This window comes from Pholcus phalangioides, unplaced genomic scaffold (genome assembly GCF_987345545.1).
Source record: "Pholcus phalangioides strain wild (caught in Gottingen) unplaced genomic scaffold, Ppha-v1.0 ptg000042l_1, whole genome shotgun sequence".
In the NCBI taxonomy this organism is placed as follows: Eukaryota; Metazoa; Arthropoda; class Arachnida; order Araneae; family Pholcidae; genus Pholcus; species Pholcus phalangioides.
In genome coordinates this window covers 33,149,142-33,175,087 of record NW_028301628.1, presented here as the reverse complement: position 1 = coordinate 33,175,087, position 25,946 = coordinate 33,149,142, and the positions used below count along the sequence as shown (strand labels likewise).

At 34.3% G+C, this 25,946-nt stretch overlaps 1 protein-coding gene across 4 annotated transcripts in view; it reads left to right on the top strand.

The window, feature by feature from the left end:
* Positions 1-25,946, top strand: part of LOC149064916 (RNA binding protein fox-1 homolog 2-like) — a 77,186-nt gene that overhangs the window by 22,561 nt on the left and 28,679 nt on the right. For 2 of the 4 annotated variants that reach the window (XM_089255307.1, XM_089255308.1), the window contains exons 2-5: positions 12,876-13,001; positions 13,146-13,340; positions 13,773-13,826; positions 21,259-21,351. In XM_089255307.1, coding sequence (XP_089111433.1) covers positions 12,876-13,001; positions 13,146-13,340; positions 13,773-13,826; positions 21,259-21,351 — 468 coding nt within the window. Of the gene's footprint in view, positions 1-3,904; positions 4,234-12,875; positions 13,002-13,145; positions 13,341-13,772; positions 13,827-21,258; positions 21,352-25,946 lie in introns of those variants that run through there. The other 2 variants (XM_089255309.1, XM_089255310.1) reach the window with 2 other exon arrangements.

The following is a 25,946-nucleotide window of genomic DNA, read 5'->3' as shown; positions in this document are numbered from 1 at the left end:
ATTCTAAGAATGACCCAGCAAACAAAGTCATCTCAAATTATGTTGAATCAAACTGAGGTAATGATCAAGAGCGAACTCCAAAAGAAACACTTGTCATTTTCATTTTAAATATGAAATGGGTAAATTCTAGTAAAAGAAGCAAGATCAAACGTTCAAAAATGCTTGAAACGGAAGAGAACAAAAGCACAGCTCAGACTTGCATCAGTGGCAAAAACAAGAAAAATAATTGCTTTCCTAATGAGTGTTTCAAACCTATCCTGTAGTGATTTTTTTTAAATTAGTGATTACCAAGTTAACAAGCTATATCTAAAAGCACTCATTTTCAAATTATTTTTGAAATTTGGAATACTGTATGTTAAAATGCCTCTATGTTAAAAACTTCTCATTCGTGTTGATATTTTAGAGAATGTAAAAATATAAATATCAAAAGAAGTCTCAAAATTTTTTTATGATTTAAAAATTTAAAAAAAAAAAACAAAAAAAAACCAATATTTCTTCTAGAGGAAATCTCTATTTTTTGTGTCTTGCCCCCCCCCCTTCCTTCTGAGTTGAAATAACACTGTTTTTAAATTAAAAAGTAATTCTGTGTACGCTACCATATACGTATATAAAAAATGTATTTTATTCACTGCGAAAATTTCAAAGTGCTACAAAACTGATAAATGCTGCTACGAAAACAACATTTTTGCTGCTACAAAGAATCAAATTTCCGTTTTCCACCCCTGCTGTTGTACTATCAGTTACGAACGAGGAGATGAAGGGAGATTGAGGAAATTGTGTAAAACTTACTGAAACAGTAAATTGACAAAGCATCGATTGTACTTATTGAATGTTACGGTGGAGATGAAAATTACTCGATGTGTTTTTTTTCCTTAGCAATCAAATCAGGTGTTATCGACAGATTTAAAAGTTTGAGAAGAGAAATTTTGAATGAAATTTCCTCTACCCAATCTCTAATCATTGTTCCTTGTAATCGCGGTTATTTATTATAGTACTACAAATATCTGCGACTCTATTATTTGTCATACGCTGTCTGAGTAGTTCGGATACCTATTATTACTATCAATTGAATCTGGTTATTAAGATTTAATCGAGCTGTCTAATACGTTCTTGGGGGTTTTGGATTTCTATACCTTTCGGTCCTTGTCAGAAATTCTTCTGACAATGATACTACCTCCATTTTTGGGAGAAAGATTGCGCTGCAGGAGTATATGGCTACCTATAGAGGAAACTATGTCACTCTCCGCTGTTCATACGAAGTACGAAAGTCTGGATAACCAAGCTGAGATCAAGATGTAGTTCGGAAAGAAAATTAACATTCCTCTGCGGGGAATCGAACCACCAACCTCTCACTGTCCGGGCGAGTGTTCTAACCATTCAACTGCAGAGGACAGACATTTTCCTTCCTTAGAGCATATTTATGAATGCTGAACGGGACTGCGCATGGACAGCTTCCTAGCTCAGCTAATAGCTCTTACGACGGTAGCCCCCGTGGCTTATATGCTACCGTTCTAATTAGCTCTCTCTTGGTCAAAATATCAAGATTTAAATTCCGTAAAGTATGCTATAAAAGTAGTGGGAGCGTTACTAGTTAATTTGATTTTTGTGTCCGTCGTTCAGTACATACAGTAGAGCAGGGATCTCAAAATGTGCGCCGTGGCGTCCTGGTGCACCTCCAACTTTTTTCAGGGCCACCACGGAGCGGTGATCAAGGATCCTGACAAAGGTTTTTCGAAAATATTTTTTGTTAAAAAGCTCTAGCGAACCGGCGGAGCAGCAAAAAGTTTGAGAACCCCTTCTCTCTGCAGTAGAGTCTCGATGGTCCGAGGGTAAACGGGAACGAGATTACCTTTGATTATTGAAAACTCGGATTATCCGAAACACAAAAGGAGGGGAAGAACCTCCTTTACTTATTTTATGGTAAATATATCGTATATAGCGTTCAGTAAAAATACAGGGTCCTTCCTTGGGTCACCGGGCTGAATGGAACTTATTCTTATCTGATGAAAATGTTCTCATTTTCTTCAGACCTACGTATTCCATTTGCTCTTACCTTTTTAGTTCCTAGTTCACCGGCCTAATCGATAGATTAGGGCTGCCTGTCCACTTTATAACATGTGCTCCAGTCCTGGAGAGCATTGTGAGGATCCGGGTTCAAACCCCACCGCCGCCACAGTGGTGGTCGGCTTAAGTTGGTTTTCTGTGGTTCCCAACATCGAAGCGTGAATGCGAACCGATCTCCCCGTTAAAAAGTCTCACCACAGAGAGCAACAGGCCTACAACAGTACAAATATTCAAACATCACAATTTACTCAGAATTTGTAATTTAGATGGTACACTAAAAACTTCACACACAACACTATATATGCACTCAGATTGTTAGGTACACATACTCACACTTCCGGCACAACTCAATCAGTAGTAAAATGCCCATGGCGATAGACCGGAGTTGTGCTGTTTGAAAGAAAAAGTCCCGTAGAGCCGATATAAAAATGTGATTTTCTCTTTTGTCTGGAATAAAATCCTTGAAACCTTGCTTGGAGGGACAGGGAATGCCACCGAAGACCCCAGACTAGGAATCAGACCCCCTTTAGTCCCTGAAAAAGTTCTCTTCAAATTCAAATTACTGGCATTTGTGGAAAAAATTCAACAAAATGCGTTTTTGGCAAAAAAACGGAAAAAGTGAAAGAAAGTCTTTGAGAAGATAGTCTTTGAGACTTTGAGAGAAAAGTCTTTGAGAAGGAATTTTGAAAAATTCCATCACCTCGGATTGTCCAGAAATTCGAACTTTCGAGACTACTGTAAGAGGTTCTAAGAGGCTGAAAGGGCCGTTATGCGTTTGAATACAGGCTCAACGTTTCTCTAGTAGTCATCATTAAAAGATATTAGACTCGGCTGACTTATTGCCTTTTTGTGCCTACCTAGGGTTATTAGTAGAGAGAAAGAAAGCTTAAGAAACAATTTCAGTGATTGTTAGATTTATTATAGAGCGAGAAAAAATATGCATCAATGGAGATTCTAATTATTAGATTAATTACTATTAGACTGTATCAAATAAATTATGAATTGAATTAGAGATGAAGCTGAGAACAAACCGAGCAAAACCAAGACCCATCATTGCTTGTTTTGACCAACTGAATCGTGAGGAAAACACTACTATAGACCATAGACTAAGCTATAGACCGACGTGATTTGAATAATTGGCTTAATTGTTCGAATGGTGTGCTGTAGATAAATATTCTACTGTTATTTCGAATAATGGTAAAGGTGAATTAAAAACTTCGAAATTTACCAAATAATATGATGCTTTAAAAATATTTGTGTTCTGAAAAACTTATAAGAATAATTTTTTAATTATTTTTTCAGAAGATATGAGAAATCAATGGTATGTGTAGATACCTACCCTATCGTTTCTTTCAGCTGTGTACATCGCTTTATCCTCTCTGCCTGACGTTTTATAAGCTGACATCTGTAGCATATACTCGTAACTTGTTGAACGCGTGACATCATCATCCGTTTAATATGTTAAGAAGCTGTGTATATGCGCCTGGTGCAGAATTGATGGAAGTAATATGCATGCCGAAGGAGTGGGGACATTCTGATTTTTCTTTACAGCTGTTTTTTTATATTTATTGTTATTTTTTTGGATGCTGGGGGCGGGGGCGGAGTCAAAATTCAGACATGCGTCTTGCCTTTCAGCTTTCTTACGTACTTTATGTTGTGTATATATAATATGGCAGCTGCATAACCATGCCAGGAGTTTCCTGTTCAGGGATGCTGATGCTCGAAAGTTGGGAAGAGAGGTGGATTGCGCTATTTTGGGTATCATCGCCCCGCTTTTGTTTCAGAAATAGACCTCCTCCTCCTTCCATGTCTTTGGGCAAATGATGATGATGCATCAAAAGTTTGCTGCTTTCTCTTGTGCGTCACTCACTTTCCGTCCAGAGCAATAATCGCCTCTAATTCAATTTTCATACTCAAGGGATTAACGGCGGAATTTTTATTCGAAAAAAGATAATCTTTTTTGTATTTCTACGTATAAAATAAGCATTTCTTCCGAAAAGAATTTCGTTCTTGCTTCACACCGGTAGAAAATAATTCTTATCGAAAAGTCTCGGCTAAATTTGGTACGCACTTCGAATTATCATGGCGACTCTTCCCGGTGCTGCCGTGTTTCCTCGATTGCTGGATCGTCAGAATTTGGGTTTGTTCGGGTTTTCTCTTCTACCTCAGGTAACAATGATCAGTTTCATGATACCTTTTTTTACGATACGTCTTCCAATTAAATTTTCTCAGTCGTGTTTGGCTTCTCAGATTCTAAGTTCTAAATATTACCAGATCTATGAACTGACAGACACCTCTAGATTCTTAATTAGTTAGTTATTTAGGATAAGTTTCAAGTTACAGATCCCTCTCTATTTGATTGGGGACAATTGTGGTTTTCTCCTCTCCATGCAACGTTGTATTATAGTTTTTCAAGGTTGGTTAAGTCAAGTGAATAAGATACGGTCGAAAAACTTGTGTTTTTGTCGTGAGTTCAGTCTGTAAAGTATCTTACTTCCCAACTCCCCAGGGCCGGAAAAACTTTGCTTTACCGAATAAAATTGTTCTGTGAAATACGTAAATTAAATTTTGCATGTCCTTTAACTCTCTCAATTGCATTGACGAGATATCTCGCCTTCTTAAAACCCTTCAGTTTCAGCAATGGCAAGCCCAAATGTTTTGTAGAGCAGTGTTTCTCAACCTTTCTGGATCTGGGGACCAATAAAATGTATGAGACAATTTGACGGACCACAAACTTACAGCATGATGGTACCCCGTATTTTACGGGTCTGTCAGAATGGCCAGATTTTTGGCTGTTCCGGAACTAGAATTTTTGCAACGCCGGGGCAAACATTATTTTGTCGCTTCACAACTTTAAAATTCGATAATTTTGTAACGGTGTTCTTTGGTCCCATCTAAAAGTGCCACTCCCCCCCCCCCTCCTAAATTTTTCCGCCCTTTCTGAAAACAGACCAGTAAAATGTCTGAACAATTTGATATACCACTTGCGCCCCGTATTACGGGACATACCTGTAATTTTCGTTGCGATTTTTTATACATTTATCCCCTTTTTTCAACGATACTCATTTGAATTTGTAATAATTACTGAAGTCGTAATATACACAGCGGTAATTATGATAAAAATGATAAATATTCATATCTCATATTTGTTAGGTTTAACGGGTTTTTTTCCCGAAATTTTTCAGCAATTTTAATTACGATCGGCGATTGTGCCTGCTTTTGGCAATGGTTTTTGATGACAATTGGCGATGTCCCGTATTTTGCGGAATATTATTGAAAGATCCCAGCTAACATTATTTTTCTCAGTGAAATACGGTCATCAGATCATTTGTATATTTCTTTCGTGAAATACTGCACATTTCTGCTAACTGCGATTTGTGTAGCCCAGCGGTTCTCAACCGGCCGCTCGTAGAAAATAAAGGAAAAACTGTCAATTTCAAAAAAATATATATAAATATTTTTAAGTAATAAAAATAAATCAGTAACTTTGATGAATAAATAAAAACTAGGCATACGGGGCTCCGCCAAAGAAATTTGTATACCAAAAAATGGCTCTGCGAGTCAAAAAAGGTTGAGAGCTGCTGGTGTAGCCCTTCATTTCCACATTCTTCAATTTTAGAAGTAATTAGCAAGTTGCCTTTTAAGCTATAAATTGAAATTTTTGGCAAAAGTTTGCGATGTTAAATACGGGATATCACTATTTCCTGCATTCTTCTCGGCGATGTATGGTGAACCTAAGTATGAAATTATAATTTTATTTGAACCCACACACAGATATTACTAATATCAGTAACAACGGGCGAGTAATTTTATCAAGACTGTTTGCGGACCACCAATGTCAACCTCTGGTCCGCCAACCATAGCCCCCCCCCCCCACTTTGTACCTGCTGAAACTCGGAAGAAAGCTCACTTCATAAAAAAACAAAGGATAGTCATATCCTTTGTTTTTTTATGAAGTGAGCTTTCTTCCGAGTTTATTTCATAGGGAGCTTAGCCATTTCTGCTATTCCTGCCATTTCAAAAAATTTAAACCGCAATTTCTCTCTCGAATGTATTCCATTGCAAAGTTATTAAGTTATTTTAGGAGTATTTTGTTGGAATTGGACGGCTTTTTTTATACAAAAGGAACCAAGCGCCATTTTTTTAACATTTTTGAGATATACCGGCATCTCTGAACTACTGAAAGAGATTTCTTTCATCAGTAGAACCAAGTGACATATAGGCTGTGATGCCGTCTGTGCACTTGAAACAACTAAGAGAACTTCAAATAGAAAACTCCAAACTGAAGAGAACTTCAAATAGTTTTTTTGCAGTTTCGATTTAGTAGCGCTTGGTTCCTTTTACATAAAAGCCGTCCAATTGATTATCTCTCTGTCTCACATTTATCAAAAGTTATTTAAAAGTGGGAAGGGTTAGTTACGTGGGTCTTCCAGAGAAATTATTTTAAGGAACGGTGAGCGATTTAAAAACACACACGTTTACTCAATTCAATTCGCTGACAATAGCCCAGGCAAATCGTCTAAGGACAATTTACTGCCGAATCCCTTTCGTGGGCTAATGCTGGGGTACACATTACGTACTCGGTGGTATTGCATAATATATATCAACATACGGCAAATGAGGCCTATCTCACTAAATGTCTATCCACACGTTTTTCTCTGACTTATTCCATGAAATGATCGAATTTTGTTGTAAAATGTTGAATTTCTGCTGAGTTTCGAGTGATAATTTTTTTTTTAATTTATTTCTGCGTTCACAACATCGAAAGCCATTCCAATACTCGTCTCCTAGCGCCCCCCCCCCCTTTCGAAGCCAACCCATAGGCTTAAACTTGTATAATCACATAAGCGTAAAGTTTTATCCGGCCCATGGATAATCCCCCCTACCCCAGCATTTGCCACCATCTCCATAAGTGCCTATAGAAATGATAGGTTTGAGCCCTCCCAATATTTCCGATAACTTTACGCCTATGCCCATAGGGTCCTATATTGTATTCGCTACTCTGCGCCGTTTCAGTGGCTCCCAGGCAAAGATGGAAGGCAGTGCCGCCTACTTTGGGGAAGATTGTAGAAAAGTTTTTGCGAAACTGTCGAACAATCAATTCGTGTAAGTCAGAGTTGCTCAACCTTTTTGAAAAGTGCGGGCCTGTAGAGTGATGATAGGATAAATCTGTCACGAGCTACAACGAGATAAACAAAGGAAATACGCTCCGTAAGTCAGGTTTTATGTCCGTCGTTTTCATCTGAAACTCGTATCAATCAACAACCATACTTGATAAAAATTACACCCGCCAGAGGCATTTCTACGCAATTCGCGCCGAACACCTGGGGGTCACCGGATTGAACTTGTAAATGTAAAACATAATCTTCATAGATTTCAAAAAATATTTCTAAACGTCTTTCCCCTTCATTTTGAAACATCAGTGACATCACCTCTCCCGGGTCCCTGAAACAAGACTCTTACCAAGTAAAAACATATGGTGAGGTTCTTGAATTAAACTTTTGCGCTTCCTTTTTCCGAAAGTATGTCGGATAACAATACTGATTACTTCACCATATTCTTTTGAAGCCATTAGGCTACTGTGTAAGGAATATGGTTGAATGTCTACTTGCTAAAAGATCACTCCGGTGGTCCCAATGGTTCGCGAAGCAAAATGTTTTGCTTTGTTATGCAACGAGCCCTCGGCTGAGTGGAAATGTTCTGCGGTAAAAATTCCCATAATAGTGTTTTCTACACTTTACTTAAAAATCTTCCACGTTGTTCTGGGACGTACGTCGCAGATTTCGGCATATTCTGCTTTGGGGTCACAGATGAAGGAGATGTAGGCTCATGTTGATCTGGCGCTATGTTATGGTTACGTGCTCTGTGCGACCACACTTTTTTTCTCTTATCTTATTGGCACAGAATCACATGTCACACAGAGCACGAATATGTATATTACTAAAGATTCATGGTCCCGATCACTTCTGATTATTGATCTAAAAATAACTTCGAAGTCCCCTAAAATGAAGCTTTTGGTCAGCAATATTGAACAGCCCTGTAAATATATTCAAAATATATCGATAACGATAAAATCTAGGCTAGGCATCTTAGTTTGTTGCTCTTTCAACTTCCACCCACAAAATGTTTATTTTTCTAAGATAAAAAAAATGACAACAGCAGATGGGAGCAAACATGGATCCGTATCAAAAACGCTGAGCATTTTCGCGTTTTCCATCTTCGTTTTTTATTTTTTATTTATTTATTACTGTGTTAGATACGAAATGTAACCATTCACTTCCTCATTGATGCCGATTGAGAATTCCCAAGGGACTTTGGAGGCCCCACGAAAGCATGTATATGACTAGTGCTTATGTGTACAACGTTAGTGTTCTATATTGGAGCAATAAATCAGTAAGCAGCAGGCATGAAAATGTAAGCTTTTTTCTGGTTCTTATAAGAGATTTGCGAAGTATTAAAAAAAAAATTACATGGTAAATAAAATGGAATGGTAATAAAATGTCTCAACACCCTATTTGAAGCCCCGAAGTTGTTTGACACTTTGTGGCCATGCATCAGACGCGGAACGTGCTTTACGGCAGTTTGGAGCGTACATACAGTGGGCATGAAGTGTAATCAAAGTTGGAAAAGAGAGAAGTCGTTGGTTGTTTACGTTAATCTGATGTTGCCAGGTGCCTATAGTGTCCTGCGTTTGAGGGTACTTTCATATATCGTCTGCTTTTTTTTTTGTCTTTGGCGGACTCTAACCCTGGTATTCCAGAGACTTCTTTGTCATTTGCTCGGTGAACCTCGGACGATGACGATCCTCAAGCACAAGTGCAAGCAGATCTTGTTGTCCGAATGGTTGAGGGAATGGTCCATAATTAACTCCGAAATATGGGTGAGCGCTTTTATTTTGTAGGAATATTGGAAATAGTTTAGTGTTATCCGAGTTTTGGTAAATCTCTAATTTTTAGTTTTCGTGATTTTATTTTTATTTTTGAATGATGTAGTTTAAATGATTCCCCTTCCGCAGTGGGACCCATTTTTTTAATATAATGATTTATCCTCTTCACACCTCAGCCAAAACTGACTATTAATTTATTTTTTATGATTGATTTGTGTTCATTGTATATCAAAATGCCCTTTAAAAAAATTTTTTTTAATTAATTTTGGTCGATATGTTTAGGAGAACAATTTGAGTTAGGTACACATCCCCAGGTCTTGACGTGAAAGATAAAACAATCAAAAACCATTAAAAAGGATGTGGGCCTATACCTCTAAAGGGAAGAGGATACATTTGAGAAAATCCTTGGGTGGGGGTAGTAAATTTATTTAAACATCAATTCTGAGGTATTAAGAGTTGTGTGTGGAAGGCTGGTTATAATATAGTAGACGGAACGGGAAGCAATGCATTTGAATAATTTTTGTAGTAATGGGAAGATGGAGATAGCTCAAGAAGTCTATATTTCCATGTACGAAAAATATCATTAAGTATTCATAGTCCGAATTTTGCAGATATAACATTGTTTCCTAATTTTTTTGTTACTATTTTGTTCTCTTTTATCTGATTTGGCACCCTTCCTGTTGTGGCGCCCCGTTCGGCCGCACGGTTAGTACATTCTGAGAGCTGTTGGTATTGGTTGACATAACCCTTTCAGATCCTGCATGCACAAATGTGGTTGCTTTTTCTCACCATAGAATTTTTTTTAACCTCAGGGAGTTAAGACCTGACTTAGAGAGATTTCAAGTTTTTGAGTTAGAAATATGGTGAATATTAACTTTGGGGGCTTTCATCAGAGGACAGCACTTAAAGTTGAACTTTAAGGGGGGTTTTAATATGGCTTTCACAGGAGTACCTCTGGGAAAAGTGTGATTTATTGTATAAAATTTGGCGGTAAAATTCTGGAAGAAATTCCATATGAATATACTCTGCATCATCTTGGCTAAAAAGCTTGTCACAACAAAAAATTAAAATTTTGAAGAAAAAAAATTCTGAGACACATTTTTGGTGTATTTTTTTAGCATCAAAAATTCAAAAATGTCTTGAAGATTCCAAAAAAGAAAAAAAGAATGCTCAGGTCAGGTTTTGAGCAGAAAAACCACTTTGCAGTGGTACGGCTTGTATACAAATATATGTTGGTTATTTCATTGTGAAATATTGTATTTCATGAACATTACTCTATTTGCTTTATAAAGTGCAAATGAAAATAAAAAATTGACATTGGCACCTAATTTTATTTATGTATGATAACTGAATTGAGGTCTGAAGTCAGCATAAAACTATCGTAAATCAGAGCTGGACAAATCCCAGGTGCCAGGTTGCAATGGTGACTATAAAACCTGTATTATCGCCTAAAACTTTCTAAATGTGGTAGCTAAACTGGGGTGTAAGGGCAGCACAAAGTTTTATAACTTCATTATGCTATGTGGTTTAACATGGAAAAGTAAAAGAAAACATTATTTGACTTTTTCTTGACTTTTTGATTTGTTAATCCTTGTTACAAATTATGTCAACATGTCTGCTGGTTTGGAAAGGGGTCCCTATGCCCTGTACAAATCAAAAAATACATTATTTCTGACAAATTTTGTTGGTGAGAAAATCTTAGTGCATATGAAGTTTTTCTGACACCTAAATCACAATAAAGACTTAAAAATGTCTACATAGTTTTGCCCAGAGTAAAAAATCCCTGACCTCTGGTTATTCTCTGGTTACTCAAAAGCAATAATTAGCTGATAAGTATTTGATTCACTTATTTTTAGAACTAAATGTTAAGAACTGAATTAATAGTTTTTTTGGTTAATCACTCATTGACAATGAAAAGTGCATAAAAATTACTATTCATTGTATTTTGCATATTCCATGTCACTATCAACCGGGACAACTTAACCACCATTTTTTCTTTCAACTGCTTTATTAACTAATAATGTATGAAAGTGCTTCAAAGCCATCATGAAACATTAGTTTTTATCTCTACTTTCATAATCTGTAAGTGAACATTTGTACATTAAAAAAACAGCAATGCCAAAGTTACCCTGAAAACTAGGCAGCTTTGCTATCTGTGTTAAAACCAGTGAAAATCACCCAAAAAATACCAAAAAAAAGACTAAACTATGAAAATACCTTGCACATTAGTATTAACTCTTCATTGTAAAGTAAGGCGCACAAAAACAGTTAAAACATTGATATCAAAAAGCCCCAAAGCAGAATGTGCCAAAATCTGCAAAGTACGTCATAGAACAATTAGCGCTACTGCAGAACAATCTGGAAGAAAAAGTGCAAAAAACCACTATTACATGTATGGGGATTTTTACCGCAGAACATTTCCAGTCAGGAGGGCTCGTTGCAGAACAGTGCTAAACATTCTTCCTTATGGTCAAAAGTTTAAAATTCACAAAGTTCAAAGAAAAGTTTTAAATTTTTGTTAGAAAAGGTAAATTTGTTACATTAAGGTAATGTTTGTTTAGCATTATGCTTTAGGTTGAAAACTTTACGACAACAAACATTCCAATCTGTATTTGTTTAAGAACCATATAATCAATCTTCTGGACCATGTTGACATTAATTATTTCATCATGTTTGTCTATGGTTGAATCATGTCCCTCTTCACAGGGAAGAAGCGGGAATGGCAGGAGCAACTATTTCCCATCAAAGCTCTTCAGTAGATTCTGTATCTTGCTCAGGTTCTCTCTGATTCAGGTGTGCCATGTAAAGAAAATGCACAATTAGATTCAATCACTGTGATGGTTATTTGTCTGATTGGTCTTACTTTTGCGAGTCCCCTCAATCTGATTTGTTGTAGAGGTACTTGGAAGGGATTGGTTCTTCTCCATCAAGTGTGATTTGCCAATGGCTTCTGGTGCCACATCAATTTGTCATCTTCTCCTCTGTAGAATCTGGCTGCAGCATAGTATCATCATAATTTTGATGCCCGCGGCTTCCTAACTTGGTACTAATGCATCTTAACATCTAAACGACCTCTAAAACAAACATGAAAAATGTAGGATTTGAAAAAAGTTACAAGAATTTTAGAAAATGGTTCTAGGTTGGCAAAGTTTTCCCATTTTCACCAAGCTTCCTGGTGCAACATTGCCAAGTAATATTTTTGAATCTCTAACTGCAGCATAAAATTTTCATCTAAAAGTGATTCTGAAAGAGGGTTATATGCTGTTTATATATATCAAGCAAAGCAAGTAGTTTTTACTTTTGATTGAATAGGTATGGCAAGACACTTTTTAGACCATCAGAAACTCCTATTCTAATAGTTGAAAACAAAAACACTGATAAAGACATGTAAACAACTAGTGAGGCTGAAAAGCTTTTGCATTTCCTCCATACAACACCGTGTATCAATATGAGTTCCCACATAATTATTATTTGGTTATTTATGTGTAAGTATTGGGGTTGTTATTTAATAATCCTATTCTCTGCTGTATACTGCTATAACTATTCATAAGAAAACTGAAACTGGAATGTCTTTATGGGCAAAGGAATCAAAAGGTGGGGGGGGGGGGTCAGTTCTGGCATTCACCAGTAGAGAGTATCTTCAGAATGCATGCATAATAATTTTTATGACCATGTGATCCATCTGCTTAAGCTTCGTGGGATGGTATCAAAATATCTTAGCATATTCTATTTCTTATTTCTTTGTTAAAAATTATGATGTTTAGCTTACAAGAAAGAAATTTTCTGGGTAAAACCTTTTGCATACACTGCTCCAGATGGTTTGTTAAAATTGTTGTAGCTCAACACATCTGAAATTTAATTATGAATACCCTGTGTGTGGGTAACATATGTATAAAATTCTATTGACTTACTTATTTTTTTTTAGCATATGGTTGCGTCATCTACATATTCTCCATATGCACCAGTCACAACAGAACCCACTCAAAGTCCAAATCCACTTGACTCCAAAGATAAATTTTGTTCCACTGCCAATGCAGTTGAACAACAAACGGTAAGTGTAAAATCTGTACATAATTTTTTGATTCAAAACAGCTTGAACACGTGTCCGTAGTATATGGCATATTCTCTAGGGGATATTTCAAAATGTTTCCTAGTGTCCTTTAATATATATACTTTTTTTCTTTCTCGTCTTCAGCAAACAGACCTAGAAAGTGAAGCAAACAATGCCAATAGTTCACAACCTGGAGCACCACTTACACCAACATCAGCAGCAGCTGCAGTTGCTGCAGCCACATCTGATGCTGCAAAAGGAGGAACACAGCCCAAACGTCTTCATGTCTCAAATATACCATTCCGTTTTAGAGATCCCGATTTGAGAAATCTTTTTGGGGTATGTTAAATTGCTGTTTTTTTTATAAAAAGGGTGTCTTATTCAAGTTTAATGTTTCAAACTCAGTAAAAAGAACTTGGTATTATCTTTGGACATTTATACCTTAAATTATGGGCTGTGATATTTTTCTTATTTCAATTTAAGTGTCGCTAAAATTATGAAAAATACTAAACCAATAGATCCCACTTTTTATGGATCATATTATTAATAATAAATATATAATTAGAAATAGTCTTATCTCAGATGCAATAATTAGTGATACATGCAAACTTGATAAAATAATAGTACAAATGATAATTTTTAAGTGTTCAATTTTTTCTTATTGCTATATTTTCATGATTATTAAATGCTTTTGATATCAACACTTTACCTGATTTCATCACAATTTTTATAAAACACTGAAAAGTTTAATCTGTATTTTCACTTTTACAGCAACATGGTCCGATTCTCGATGTAGAAATTATCTTTAATGAAAGGGGGTCGAAGGTAAGTTTCCATGTATTCATTAGAATTAATAATCAGTATATGTTTGCCTATCAAATGGGCAATTAAAAATAAATTTTTAACAAATTTAATAGTAATTAAAGTTTTAAGTTCAAAGCCAATTTTTAATTCATGTGTGACATCAAATAAGTATAAAAGTTAAAAAAAAACAAAACAATTAGCTGAAAAGCTAATATGATAATTTGTTTGAGATGTAATATTCAGCTTGATATAATTTTTAAAGAATAGATATTTTTCATAATCCTAACATAATTTTGTGATTTTAAATCCAGAAATAAATTTTTATGATGAATATATAGTAAAACCTCATTAAGTCATCACTCTAATAAGTTGTCACTCTAGTTAAGTTGTTTTTTTTTTGGTCCTGTCCAGCTTTCATAGATAACAATGTTCATGAATCCCTGTTTACTCGTCACTAATTTTGGTTAACTGGTCACTGGAAAAGTTTGGGAGAGAGAAATAGATTATTGCTATAGCTACCTTTAAAGAAAGAGCTTGATAACAGCATTGCTATATGTTCAGAAGTGACCATAAAAGCCTTATATACCAAAACGAAACAGCTCAAGTAACGAAAGCTTTGCTGAGGAAGTTCATTTGTCAGCTAAAAAACAAAAATTCTCAAAACGTTTGGGGCTGTCTGAGCTGGACCGGATTTCTGCATAGGCCCCACTAAATTGGGCTACGAATTTTAAACAATAATATCTTTAAACGATTTTTTTTGGCCCAAAATATATTGAGAAAATTAATTTTCTGGATGTTATTCCGAAACAAATATTTGGAAAGAAAAGCAATTTTGTCTCCCCCGAGAATCGAACCTAGTTCCCCATCCTCTGGGAAGGACCCTGTGTCAGGGACCTCAGTTCAATTCCTGGAGGAGACAAAAATTACTTTTCTCTCCAAATATTCGTTTTGGTATAACATCCAGAAAATTCAATTTCTCAATAAAAAATATCTTTGTTGAAAAACCAGACAAATTTTTTCCCACTTGAGACCTTTTATAATGTCTGCTTTCCCTGTCCATTTTCAAGTCAAAAATGGGCCCTGTGCTTAAACTTACCTTATTGTTGTATCATGAACTCCTAATAAAAAATTCAAAGCCATAAAATTAAATTTCATGTATATGTAAAAACAATTCATAATAGTTCTGTTGTAGAGAAATGCTAACTATACTTTAACAGTTGCTCTGATTAGTCTGAATTAAAAATTAAAAATTTTAATCATGAGTGTAACAGTTTATTTTGCAATTAATATGTTAAATACTAAAGCTAAAAAAAGGTAAAGATTTTTTTTTTTTGTAGTATATAAGTTTTGTTAACGTTGTATATTTAATTCATATTTTAATAAATGTTATATGAATTAAAATTTATGCAATTTTCATAATATTGCACATTGAAACTGACAGAACTTTGCTTAAGTCATCACTTCTCTTAAGCCATCATAATTTTTCGATAACGTGAGTGGATGACTTATCAAGGTTTTACTGTATCTATACTATGAAAAAATTATTCTTCAAAATTTCAGTCAATCAGGGAAAAGCATGAATATTTGTTATAAAAATCATCACTTTAAATTTATACCCTTTATTAGCTACAGCTTTCATTTGTTTATAGCTGTATGCCAGAGATGAAGGGCACTATGTCCATTTTCTTCAATATTGGGATAAAACTATTAATTTTCAGTACTTTTGTCACACTACACATAAGTATAAGACACTATCGCATGCTTACTTATGCCATCGGGTTGCTTTATAAGTCTCATTTCAATAAATAACAGATATTCTCTCACTTTATAAATATAAAACAAGTGAGCTCCATAGAAAGACATAATAAAAAATCTTTAAACTGCTCTCCTGTAAAATTTCCCTTCTGGGACAAGGTGCCCTTTACCTCCAGCATGTACATATATAAATAAAAAAATAACTAGACATATGAATTCTATGCATTAGTTGTGTTCATAAAATTTTTATTGCAAAATACTGTACTGATTTTATTGACTTGTAATTTTCTAAACATGATAAATTACTGAATGAGTTTATTAAGATCAATAAATTATCATACAGAGTGGTACTTGAAGTTACAAGTGAATAGTCTGAGTTGCTTGCAAAAAATATTTGCCTAAATATTTTAACTTTCAGACAAATGTTCAATTCAAAGTTGATGCTCATTTTTGTACTTGAGTTTGTAAGATCAAAAATTTGTTAATGGGAAAGATGTTTAAAGGAATGGCATATCGTTTGGGGTCAGAAAACTAGTGCCTAAATGTAAGGTTCATAAAATTGAGCAAGATCTGTGGCAGTATCCTTTGTATTACACTACATATTGTATTCATCTTGTTAGAAAAATTATTTTAGTTTTTCATAGAATAAACTTTGCTAATGGATTCACATGCACACTGGCATCTGAGCTGTGGGTGCTTGCACAGTAATCTGCGGCACTTGTTCAAGCCCCCTCCCCCCCTTCCGAATTGATTCAGAAATCAGAATTTCCCCCTTAAAGCTCAAGAAAGTCACCCACGGGTTTGAAACACTTCCAACACCCCCAGTGCAAAATGTTTAATGTTTAGCACTGTTCTGCGATGAACCCTCGGCTGACTGGAAATGATCTGCAGTAAAAATCCCCATTCATGTAAGAGAGTTTTTTGCACTTTTTCTTCAAATTTTTCCAAATTGTTCTGTGAAGTACGTCACAGATTTTAGCACATTCTGCTTTGGGGCTAACATCCCCTGCATATGCAAGTATTTTTGAAATATATGACATCCATATTTTTATGGGCATCTTTTTCTCAGCCACCTTGTTGGGCATTTCGTCTGTTGTGGCGTTGTATTTGTATTTATTAACACATTTTTGATGGGAAATAAGTATTTTTATTTTTTTGTGCAGAAAATATTAAATGTGGTCATGGTATGCGCTCATGTTTTAAGCTAACAGCAATAATATGAAATATATGAAAAAGGTTTGAATAAAATAATGGTGAGGGGAGTGCATTTTTTGGCATGACAAGTTAGATCCTGTTTGTATGGTTCCCCCCCCCCCCTCCGAAGCAGAATGCTTTGCATTGTTCCGCAAGGAGCCCTCGGCTGATTGGAAATGGTCTGCACTAAAAAATTCCTATAATAGTTTTTTTCAAACTATTTTAAAATTACTAACTAAACAATTTTTACTTTTCTTAAAATTCATCCAGTTTGTGTGTTCTGCAGTAGCACTGATTGCTCTGCAACTTATGTTGCACATTTTGACATACTCTGCTTTAGAGGGGGGGGGGGTTGCCATATATTAAAAACATGTGGGAATGATCAATTCATTTTAAAGCAAATTGTCCATAATGTGTTAATATTGTGGGAATATGGAATGAATTAAGGAGATTCCCATTACTACTACTAAACCACACATTCACCTCATCCATATTTCTCTGCAGTACTTCTAATGGTAATTGGTGCATGTTGGAATATGTGTGTACATGCAATGAACCAACCTTCTGTGAAGTTTGTTTCTGTGTTTTTTATTATGCTCATAACTTTCAGGAATGAACTGAACTTTTAACTTGAGGTACCACTGTATGTAAAAATGTATTTTGATATTTTTTTATGAAATGATTGGATTTTTTTTTCAAATAAAAATAATTGAATATATATATATATATATATATATATACAGTGAAACCTTGTGTAAAGGATAAAGTTAAACATTTTTAATAAAAAAAAAAAAAATTTGAAATCTCGTACATACCTTTTTTAGAAGTAGTCAATATGAGATCTGCAAGCAAATTAAGTACCTAATTAATTACTTAATTTTTTTCCCTTTTTTTTTTTCTTTTTTTTTCTCAAAGGACAAAACTTTCACTTGGCCAAAAATTCTTTCTGTTTTATCAAATTTTTTCATCTGAAAATAGACTAAATATACCTTCTGTTTCTACATTAGACAGTTTTGTCCTAACCCTTTCCGGCACAGTGTCCCCATAGTGAAACCAACTTTTCAAAATTCCATCAAAAAAATAACAAATATTTGCACAGAAATCATTTATATTCTGTTAACTTGCTTAAGATTTGTGTTTTCTATCAGAGATGGAAGCACCATTCTGGTTTTGTTTTGCAAGTTGTAAAAAAATCCGCCATTTTCTGTATTTTTACAATGCTTGTTTTAAAATTGATTTTCTATTTTAAAACGTTTTTAAAAAACTGTGGACAGTTTTTGCCGAAATTAAGTTGTTCAATAAACTTAAGAATAATTTAAAATCAAATTACGGAAGTTTTAAAATGTGGTTCCATACTGAGGACGCCGCACATCTAGAGCAATGAGATACCCCATATGTCCGCACATAACCATTCTTTCATTCTATTGGTTTTAGAGTGGCTGTTGACGACTACTTTCTATGCTTTCTCTCCTGTTTTAATTTTGTTTTCTGGAATTTCTGTTGCCTTGAGTTCACCCCCCTAATATTGTGCATTTATTACTTTTATTGGTGGTGAAATGCCAAAAAAATTCCTTAGTACAGAGGAAGCAATATTATACTAATTTCGGAGCTTCCCTCTGATCCGGAGTCTGCGTCTGATGATACCTCAGATGAAGCAAATAAAACAAAACTTTACAGCATAGATAATAAAAATGATGGTGATGAAGAAGGTATACAACCCCCAATACCTGGATGTTCTCGACAATCTGAGATATTTCAGGAGAAAAAGAAAACAACCAAATCAGGATACTGGATTTCAAGGAAGAAGTGGGACCATCTCAGGAAATTCTATCAATGCCAAATGCATCACCAATCTCAATGTTCTTATTCTTTTTTTCAGTGTCACTGATGGAAAATTTGGCACTTCGAGCAAATTTATATGCCACTCAAGTTGGAAAACGTACACTGCCATCTCATCCTTGGAAGAGATATACCAGCCGTCAATATGCTTATGTTGATAATTTTGGCCTACAAAATTTGTGGAAAGGGAATTTTTTAAACAAAATGTTTCTTTTCCTGCATTACACCCTAGGAAAGCTTTCAATGTTCTAGTTGGCCGGTGTCCCCACTGTGTGACCACCTGTTGTTCGCTGGATTTTGATAAAAATAAAAGAATACTTGCAAAATACATTTATATGAGTCCTATGTATATGAAGTAAAGTTACAGTGTATGAAGTTTGGCCAAAAAAAAAAATTTTTTTTTTTTTATAATGCCCCTCAAAGGGTTAAAGAGGTTTTGTGTGAGTGAAAAAGCATTAATTATCTACAAGACTATTTCTCTGTTCTGTTCAAGACAGATTTCCATCTCATACAGTGCCCATCTTAGGTTTCATTGTATATAATTATATTGACTTTAAAAAAGATTTGCTTTTTCCTAAACATAGATGTAAATGTTTTTACAAATTCCACATTATATGTCATTTATATTTCTTCTAAGTTTTTAGTAATGAATGAGTGCATTGAAAGAAAATTAGTATTAAATTAAATGTAAAATCTCCTTTTACTGAACACATGGACTATATAAATCGTATATTCCACAAATTTTTTTTTCATTATTCCCTAAACCAGCAGTTCTCAACCTTGTTTGACTTGCTGAGCCCTTTTTGGTATATAATTTCTAAGGCGGAGCCCTGTGGGCCTACTTTTTATTTATTCATCAAAGTTACTGATTTATTTTTATTCAAAAATATTTATAACTATTTTTTCAAATTCACTGTTTTTTTTTTTTTTCTTTGAGTGGCCGCAGAGCCCCTGGAAGTTCTCATGGAGCACCGGTTGAGAACTGCTGCCCTAAATCATTATGATGATTAGTTATCAAAATTAGTTATTCAATTTACAATCATTAAAAGACATTCCAAAGTATATGTCTATTTACCTTCTTCTTATTAATTTAATGCATTTGATTGTTTATAAAAATTTTCATTTATCAAAAATGTAAATGCATTCATATCAATATACATCTTTGTTGAACTTATAACCAATGGACTAGCATGTCATTCAGTAAAATAGAAAATACTTTTGATATGTGGTAAAGAAATTCTTTTTAATATAGTGATCATTAATAATTCATTTAAGTTATTTTATATTGAAGGTAATATTTTATTTCTCTTAAGCTTTCTATTTTTGAAATGTATATTGTTTTTCACAATGAAATTATTTTTGCTGCATTTTTTTTCTGTTTCTATTCTAAAAGTTGTCAGTGCCTTGTTATGTGACATTTGGAGAGCTTTACATAGACAGCTGAATTTCCTTTTTATATTTATTGTTTCTGAATGTAGTTATTCATAGAAAAATTGTAGGATGTAGTTAGTGTACGTACAAAGTGGCGTTCCAATTTTTTCCTCATCTCTATGAATGAAATGTGCAATTTGAAATGGCTTGCATTTCACACTTCCTTTGCTTGTGCTAACTTTATCACCAGTCACATTTGGTGCAACTTATTGATGTGTCTTTTATTTTCTTCTCAACAATACAGTAAAACTTGCTTTTTAACGTAGTTCAAAGTAATGAACAATCAATAAGTCTATAAGTCAAATCAATAAGTCTTTTCTTTGTAAAAAAATTCTCATCACCATTCTTTAAAATAATTCTATAATGATTATATTATTCTTTGTTTTCTTAAAACTGGCATTGTTGAAGGGAGTTGCATGTATAGTACATCTTCAAATAAATGTTTTTTTTCTCTGGCATTGGCCAGTATGATCAATATTTTTAGTTGATTTCTCTTTGGTTCAAAATTTTTCTCTCATATAAATTACATTTAATCTTCACATCAGATCAGGTGCTTAAATTATAGATATTAAAAATATTATAAATGTACTTATGCTCATTTATTTTATTAAAAATTATAACTTTTAAAGTGAGGTAACTTTAAAGTGGTCTTCACATACAGTGCAAGGTATTAAAAAATTTTCACCTGTGCTGATTATATCATAAAAATTGCATTTGAATAATTTTGCTGCAAAATGGAAAATAAAAGCAAGTTCTACTGGATTTCTTGTGTTGCTTTGAAAAGCATGAGAGCACAGAGGCTGCTGCTAGGCAGACATAGGAAAGGGAAATCTTGTGAATAAATAATTTTTTTTTCATATTAACCTAATTAACAAGGGAAAGTGTTATATACTTTTTATTTCATTCTCGCCAGTGTTCGGTGTGCTGATGAAGAATTCTCAGTCATGTTTTTAGTCGTATTTTTATTGCATTTCTCCTGTTAAGGTTGGCCTATTCCTATTTATTGTTAGAGAACATTTTTTTTCCTCCAGCTCTGTCACATAACTTAGAGATTGCCCGCTCAGGTCTGTATAATGCATGAGGGCTTATGACACTGGTACTGACTGAGTGAGCTGTTGCCTTTGTCTTCACTGGAATATTAAAATTAAGCTATAAGTTTCTCTATTTGTTCTTTGCAGCAATAAGTTCTGGTGCACGGATTCTTAATGCATGTATATGTCTTTTTTGCATGCAGGGTTTCGGTTTCGTTACGTTCGCTAATAGTGTGGATGCCGACCGTGCACGTGAACATCTCAACGGCACGGTGGTTGAGGGACGCAAAATTGAGGTGCATGACTGTTTTTTGTTTTTTTAGCACTAATTTAATATTTCTGAATGTTCATGTGAAATTGGGGAATGTCAATCCTGTCTCTGGGAATCAATGTGAAGTGTTGTCTGTCGCGGTAGTCAGTTTAGATTAGCACCAATAATTTTTTTTTTTTTACAATGTTATTCCCTGCTAACTTTTTTTATACTTTGCTTTCTCTAATTTTTTCTCCAATTTAATTGCAGTTTAGTTTCTGGGATTAATCTTGAAAATTTTTTTAATTTACACTTTTTTTGCATTAAATTTGTATTTTTTTAAACTTTTTTTTGTTAGTAACTGTGACCAAGTATGTAAGGAAGAATGCTTGTGTGACTTTTTATGTACGGCATACAATGTTTGCATTTCCCATTATTTTTTTAATCCTGGGAGCTATAAAAATTAACTTTTTGAAGCAGTAAATTCCAGATTTTGAGTAATATCTCTGCATCTGTGTAACAACATCAGTACATCATCCTGGTTTTATTTGCTAATACTTTTTTAATGCATTTGAAAAACAAGCTACAAGCTTTACTTTGCCTCTCCCCCCCCCCCCCCCCTTCACATGAGAGCAAATTCGTCATTTGTGCCTTATTGGTTTTTTTAATGGCAAATGGTGGTGGTGATTGGATGTTGAGAGTGTGTATATGCAGGTGAGGCATATTAGAGCATATCAAAACTTATTTCTTATTACAGTGACCTTGCACAGGAATGGGTAAAAAGATGCATAAGTTAGAGAACCGAATTAGTGAAATCCAAGAAATAACATTTATCCAAAAAACATATTTGATTGGTACATGAAGATTGATTGATACATGTACATTTAAAGATTGGCATGCATAGGCATTTTTCACATTTGAGAAACACCTTTGACTTCTTGATTTACTGATGACAAAAGAGGGAAATTCCTAAATGCTACAGCACAACAAAATAGTTAATCTTTATTTACTATGTTTCCCACCATGACATGATTCATTGTTGTGAGCTAGAGTTTTCTCTAACATCATTCTATAAAAAGTCCTGTCTCATCGCAGTTAAAAATGTCTTTTGACTTGTAGTCTTTAATTAAATTGAGCAAATAACATTTCCATTGTTCCACACTGCCTTCTTTAGTGCTTGAACTTTCACTGCTCATGATATGGGTTGATAAAACATTTGCCTATTTTCATTTTTTTCAACCCATCTGTTGCAATGCAGAAAATATTTTGATTTTTAATGTATGCAACATTTTAATTGCTTTCTCTCTTAGTAATTCGTGATTCACAGGAAAATTGGATGCCCAAGCTTCCTTAAACTCATTGCACTAAAATATCTTTCTTTTTGTACATTTCTACTTGAATTCTTTCTCTTTGAATGCATTCTATATTCTTTATTCACCATTATAATTATACGTCACACAATTTTTCAAAATCTTTTTAAGCATTGATTTTGGGATGTTAACATGATCGTCATACATTTTTTTACAAATGTCAAGGGTATTAAAAAAACTTATTTTTTATCACATTTATTTTTTGAATGATATTGGTAAATTCTTCCTTTCACCTATTTTGAAATGTTGCAAAGCTAAAGCAGGATAAAATTAGTATGAAAACTCAAAATGCTGTCTCTAGGGTGTAGTTGAGGTGGACGGAGTGCAGAAGAACTCCCAAAGAAATGCCAATTTATAAAAAGCATGCTGTGAACAGCCTTACAGCCTAAGAAAAGAAAGCAGAAATGCAACCCGCAATAGCTTTTTCAATGATAATCTTTTCGAACTCGCTTTTTGAGAGAAAAATCAAAAATTTGATGAATCATAACAGAGATGTACATTGAGTCGCATAAATGAAAAAGTTGTACATAAATGAATGCATAAATTAAAAAGAAATGACATTAATTTTCTATATCTTTGCCTGAGAATTCAGAAAATAATCTGATAACTGAGCGAAACAACAGGACATATATATTCACAAATACACTACACTAATAAATCATCTGCAATCCACACAATAATAATAAACACAATAATAAAAAAAGTGTACACAAATCCTAACACTGGAGCTAAAGGTTTCAGTTGAATATTCAAAACCCCCTTGATTAATTGACACTGGTGTGGTCAGAAAGCTAATATGCAAGATTTCTTTATCTGGTTTCTGGTACAGTAGAACTTCGATTATCCGACCAAAAGATGTTCGGAAAAGTGAAAAGTTCCGAAAATTGATTTTGAAACTAATTCGATAAGGCAAAGGAAAAAATTTAAATTCAGCAACAAATTATAACACCCCCCCCCCCTCCCCCACAAAACCATGATAAGAACTGTTTTGTTGTGAAGAAGATACAGTTCTCTCTCTCATTAAGGCTCACCCATAGGATTAAGATGAATTCATCAGACGAAAAAAAATGTCAGCTAAATCTGCTTCTATTCACACATTTGTTTGCTTGTCAGTCATTTGTAACAACAGTAACTGTACTCGAATCTGCACTTACTTACATCTATAGCTCACAGGTACAGTATCTACAATTGTTTGAAAGTGGATTATTGTACAATGGAAGGAAGCTATTGAGTTGGAAGATAAAAGGATTCAAGTTCCAAAAAAATACCAACTGTTGAGCATCATTGACTGTAGAAAATGAATTAGGTTGAAAAGGTGTTCGGTTGACAGAGTTCAGAAAATTGATGACTGGTGTCTATCAATATTTATATTATAATTGTATGGTCTCCAAACCTTTAAAAATAGAAAAAAAAAAAATGTCTATTTCATTCAACCCAGTTTAGAAATTTAGTCAAAGAAAATACTCTCATTTTTTAAAAGGCCAAGGCTAGCCATAGATATTCAGAAAGTATGATGGTGTAGCAGAAAAAAATCTTAACCAAGAAGGTGAAGAGAGAGTTGTAAAGTGGACCACAATGCCAAATAGGTCTTGCTGCCTATGATGTACCATGTACTAAGATCTGCACTGAGTGGTTAAATAACTGAGCTATGGTGAAGGAACAAGTATAATCACAGTTTCACAAAATTCTTAAAGCTCAAGTTACAGAAAAATTTTAGAAAATAGTATCATTAGTTCTTTTTAACACAAATTATTCTAGTCGTTTTAGGTTTTCTGGAGTTCAGACTATTTTAATATAACAGCTCGTATAATATATCAAGTAACAGCTCATATTATTACCATATCAGTTTAAAAAGCAGATATGAAGTAGATTCTTGTAAAGTTTGGCGAAATTTGAAATATTTGTCAATTACAATAGTTTGACATAGGATTTCATATTAGTAGTGTAAAAAAACTTCAGTAACAATCAATAAAAACTATGAATACTGTTTAACTTGGTTAATAAAAGAAATGTCCAGCATTGCTTATGCATAGTATTCAATTTAAAATTTTATTTGTGTGTGTGCCAGAAGAGCATCATGAGAGAAAGTATTGATGTGCATATACTGCAAGGAAATGACATTTTTTGTGTAAGGTTGGTGAAATAAGTGTTGGAAATGCATCCTTGCATCTCTCTCTTAATGCATTTGCCCACAAGTTACACCTTTACTTCTCCTAACATTAAAAATCAATCTAGTGTTAACAGTTTGGATGACAAGTTTGATGTTCATCTTCAGCTCTTCCAAAGTGTATGGATTGTTTTTGTGTGTAGCTTGAATTCATACCATTCAGAACACTATGTTATGTAAGACATGTCAAAGACTCAATCATGCTACAGACAAATGTGAGAAAAAGAGGGGGAAATGCAGTGCAACTCAGCTTAATGTGATCACATCAACCTATTGATAACAAAATCCCAACCAAACCAAGAAGCAAATAAGATTACCATATGCCCCCTTTTCGTATAAATAAACAAGACATCTGATTTTTTTAATCATACTGTTCTGAAATCTGATTTTTCCCTTTAGTTTTTAATTATCTTTTTTTTTTTTAGTCTGTTTAATGTGAATTGCAATACTTTTTGAATACACAGTACAGTCCATAAATCCCTTAAGTTTTCCGGCCAAGTAACTGTGAAACTGGCCAGCTACTAAACCACACATGCACCTCATCCATATTCCTCTGTGGAATATGGACGAGTATGTATCTTCCAGTTGTGGAAGGACTGTGCTCAGCATGAAACTCTTTCTCATTCTACATCCACGATGGCATTACTACCAAAACTGTTACATACAACCTTACATACATTCTAATGAATTGATACATGTTGTGGACTCAACATGAATTTTGTTTCTGTCTAATGCCTGTTATAATGCTACTATTTTCTAGTAAATCTATCTTCTTAAGTCTTTGCCCCCCCCCCCATAATTTTTAATGGGGGAAAAAGAGTAAAATATCAGTGTCCCGGAACACTAGACTACTACCTTACCACACACCCACTCTGGTCATATATTGCCGTTCGTATCCTGCAGACTGCAACTATTTAAACTCTTGATGACCAAACTTGTTCATTAAGAGGAAGTAAAAGGTCATGTATTGCCATACAAAAACAATTTCCACCCAGTAGAATTAGATGGGAAATGAGGGGGATATCTATCAGTGGTTGCCTTGGGCTCAGTAAGTAAAGAACTTGTTTCTGATGTTCTTTTGAACCTGTGGAACCTTTTTAACCT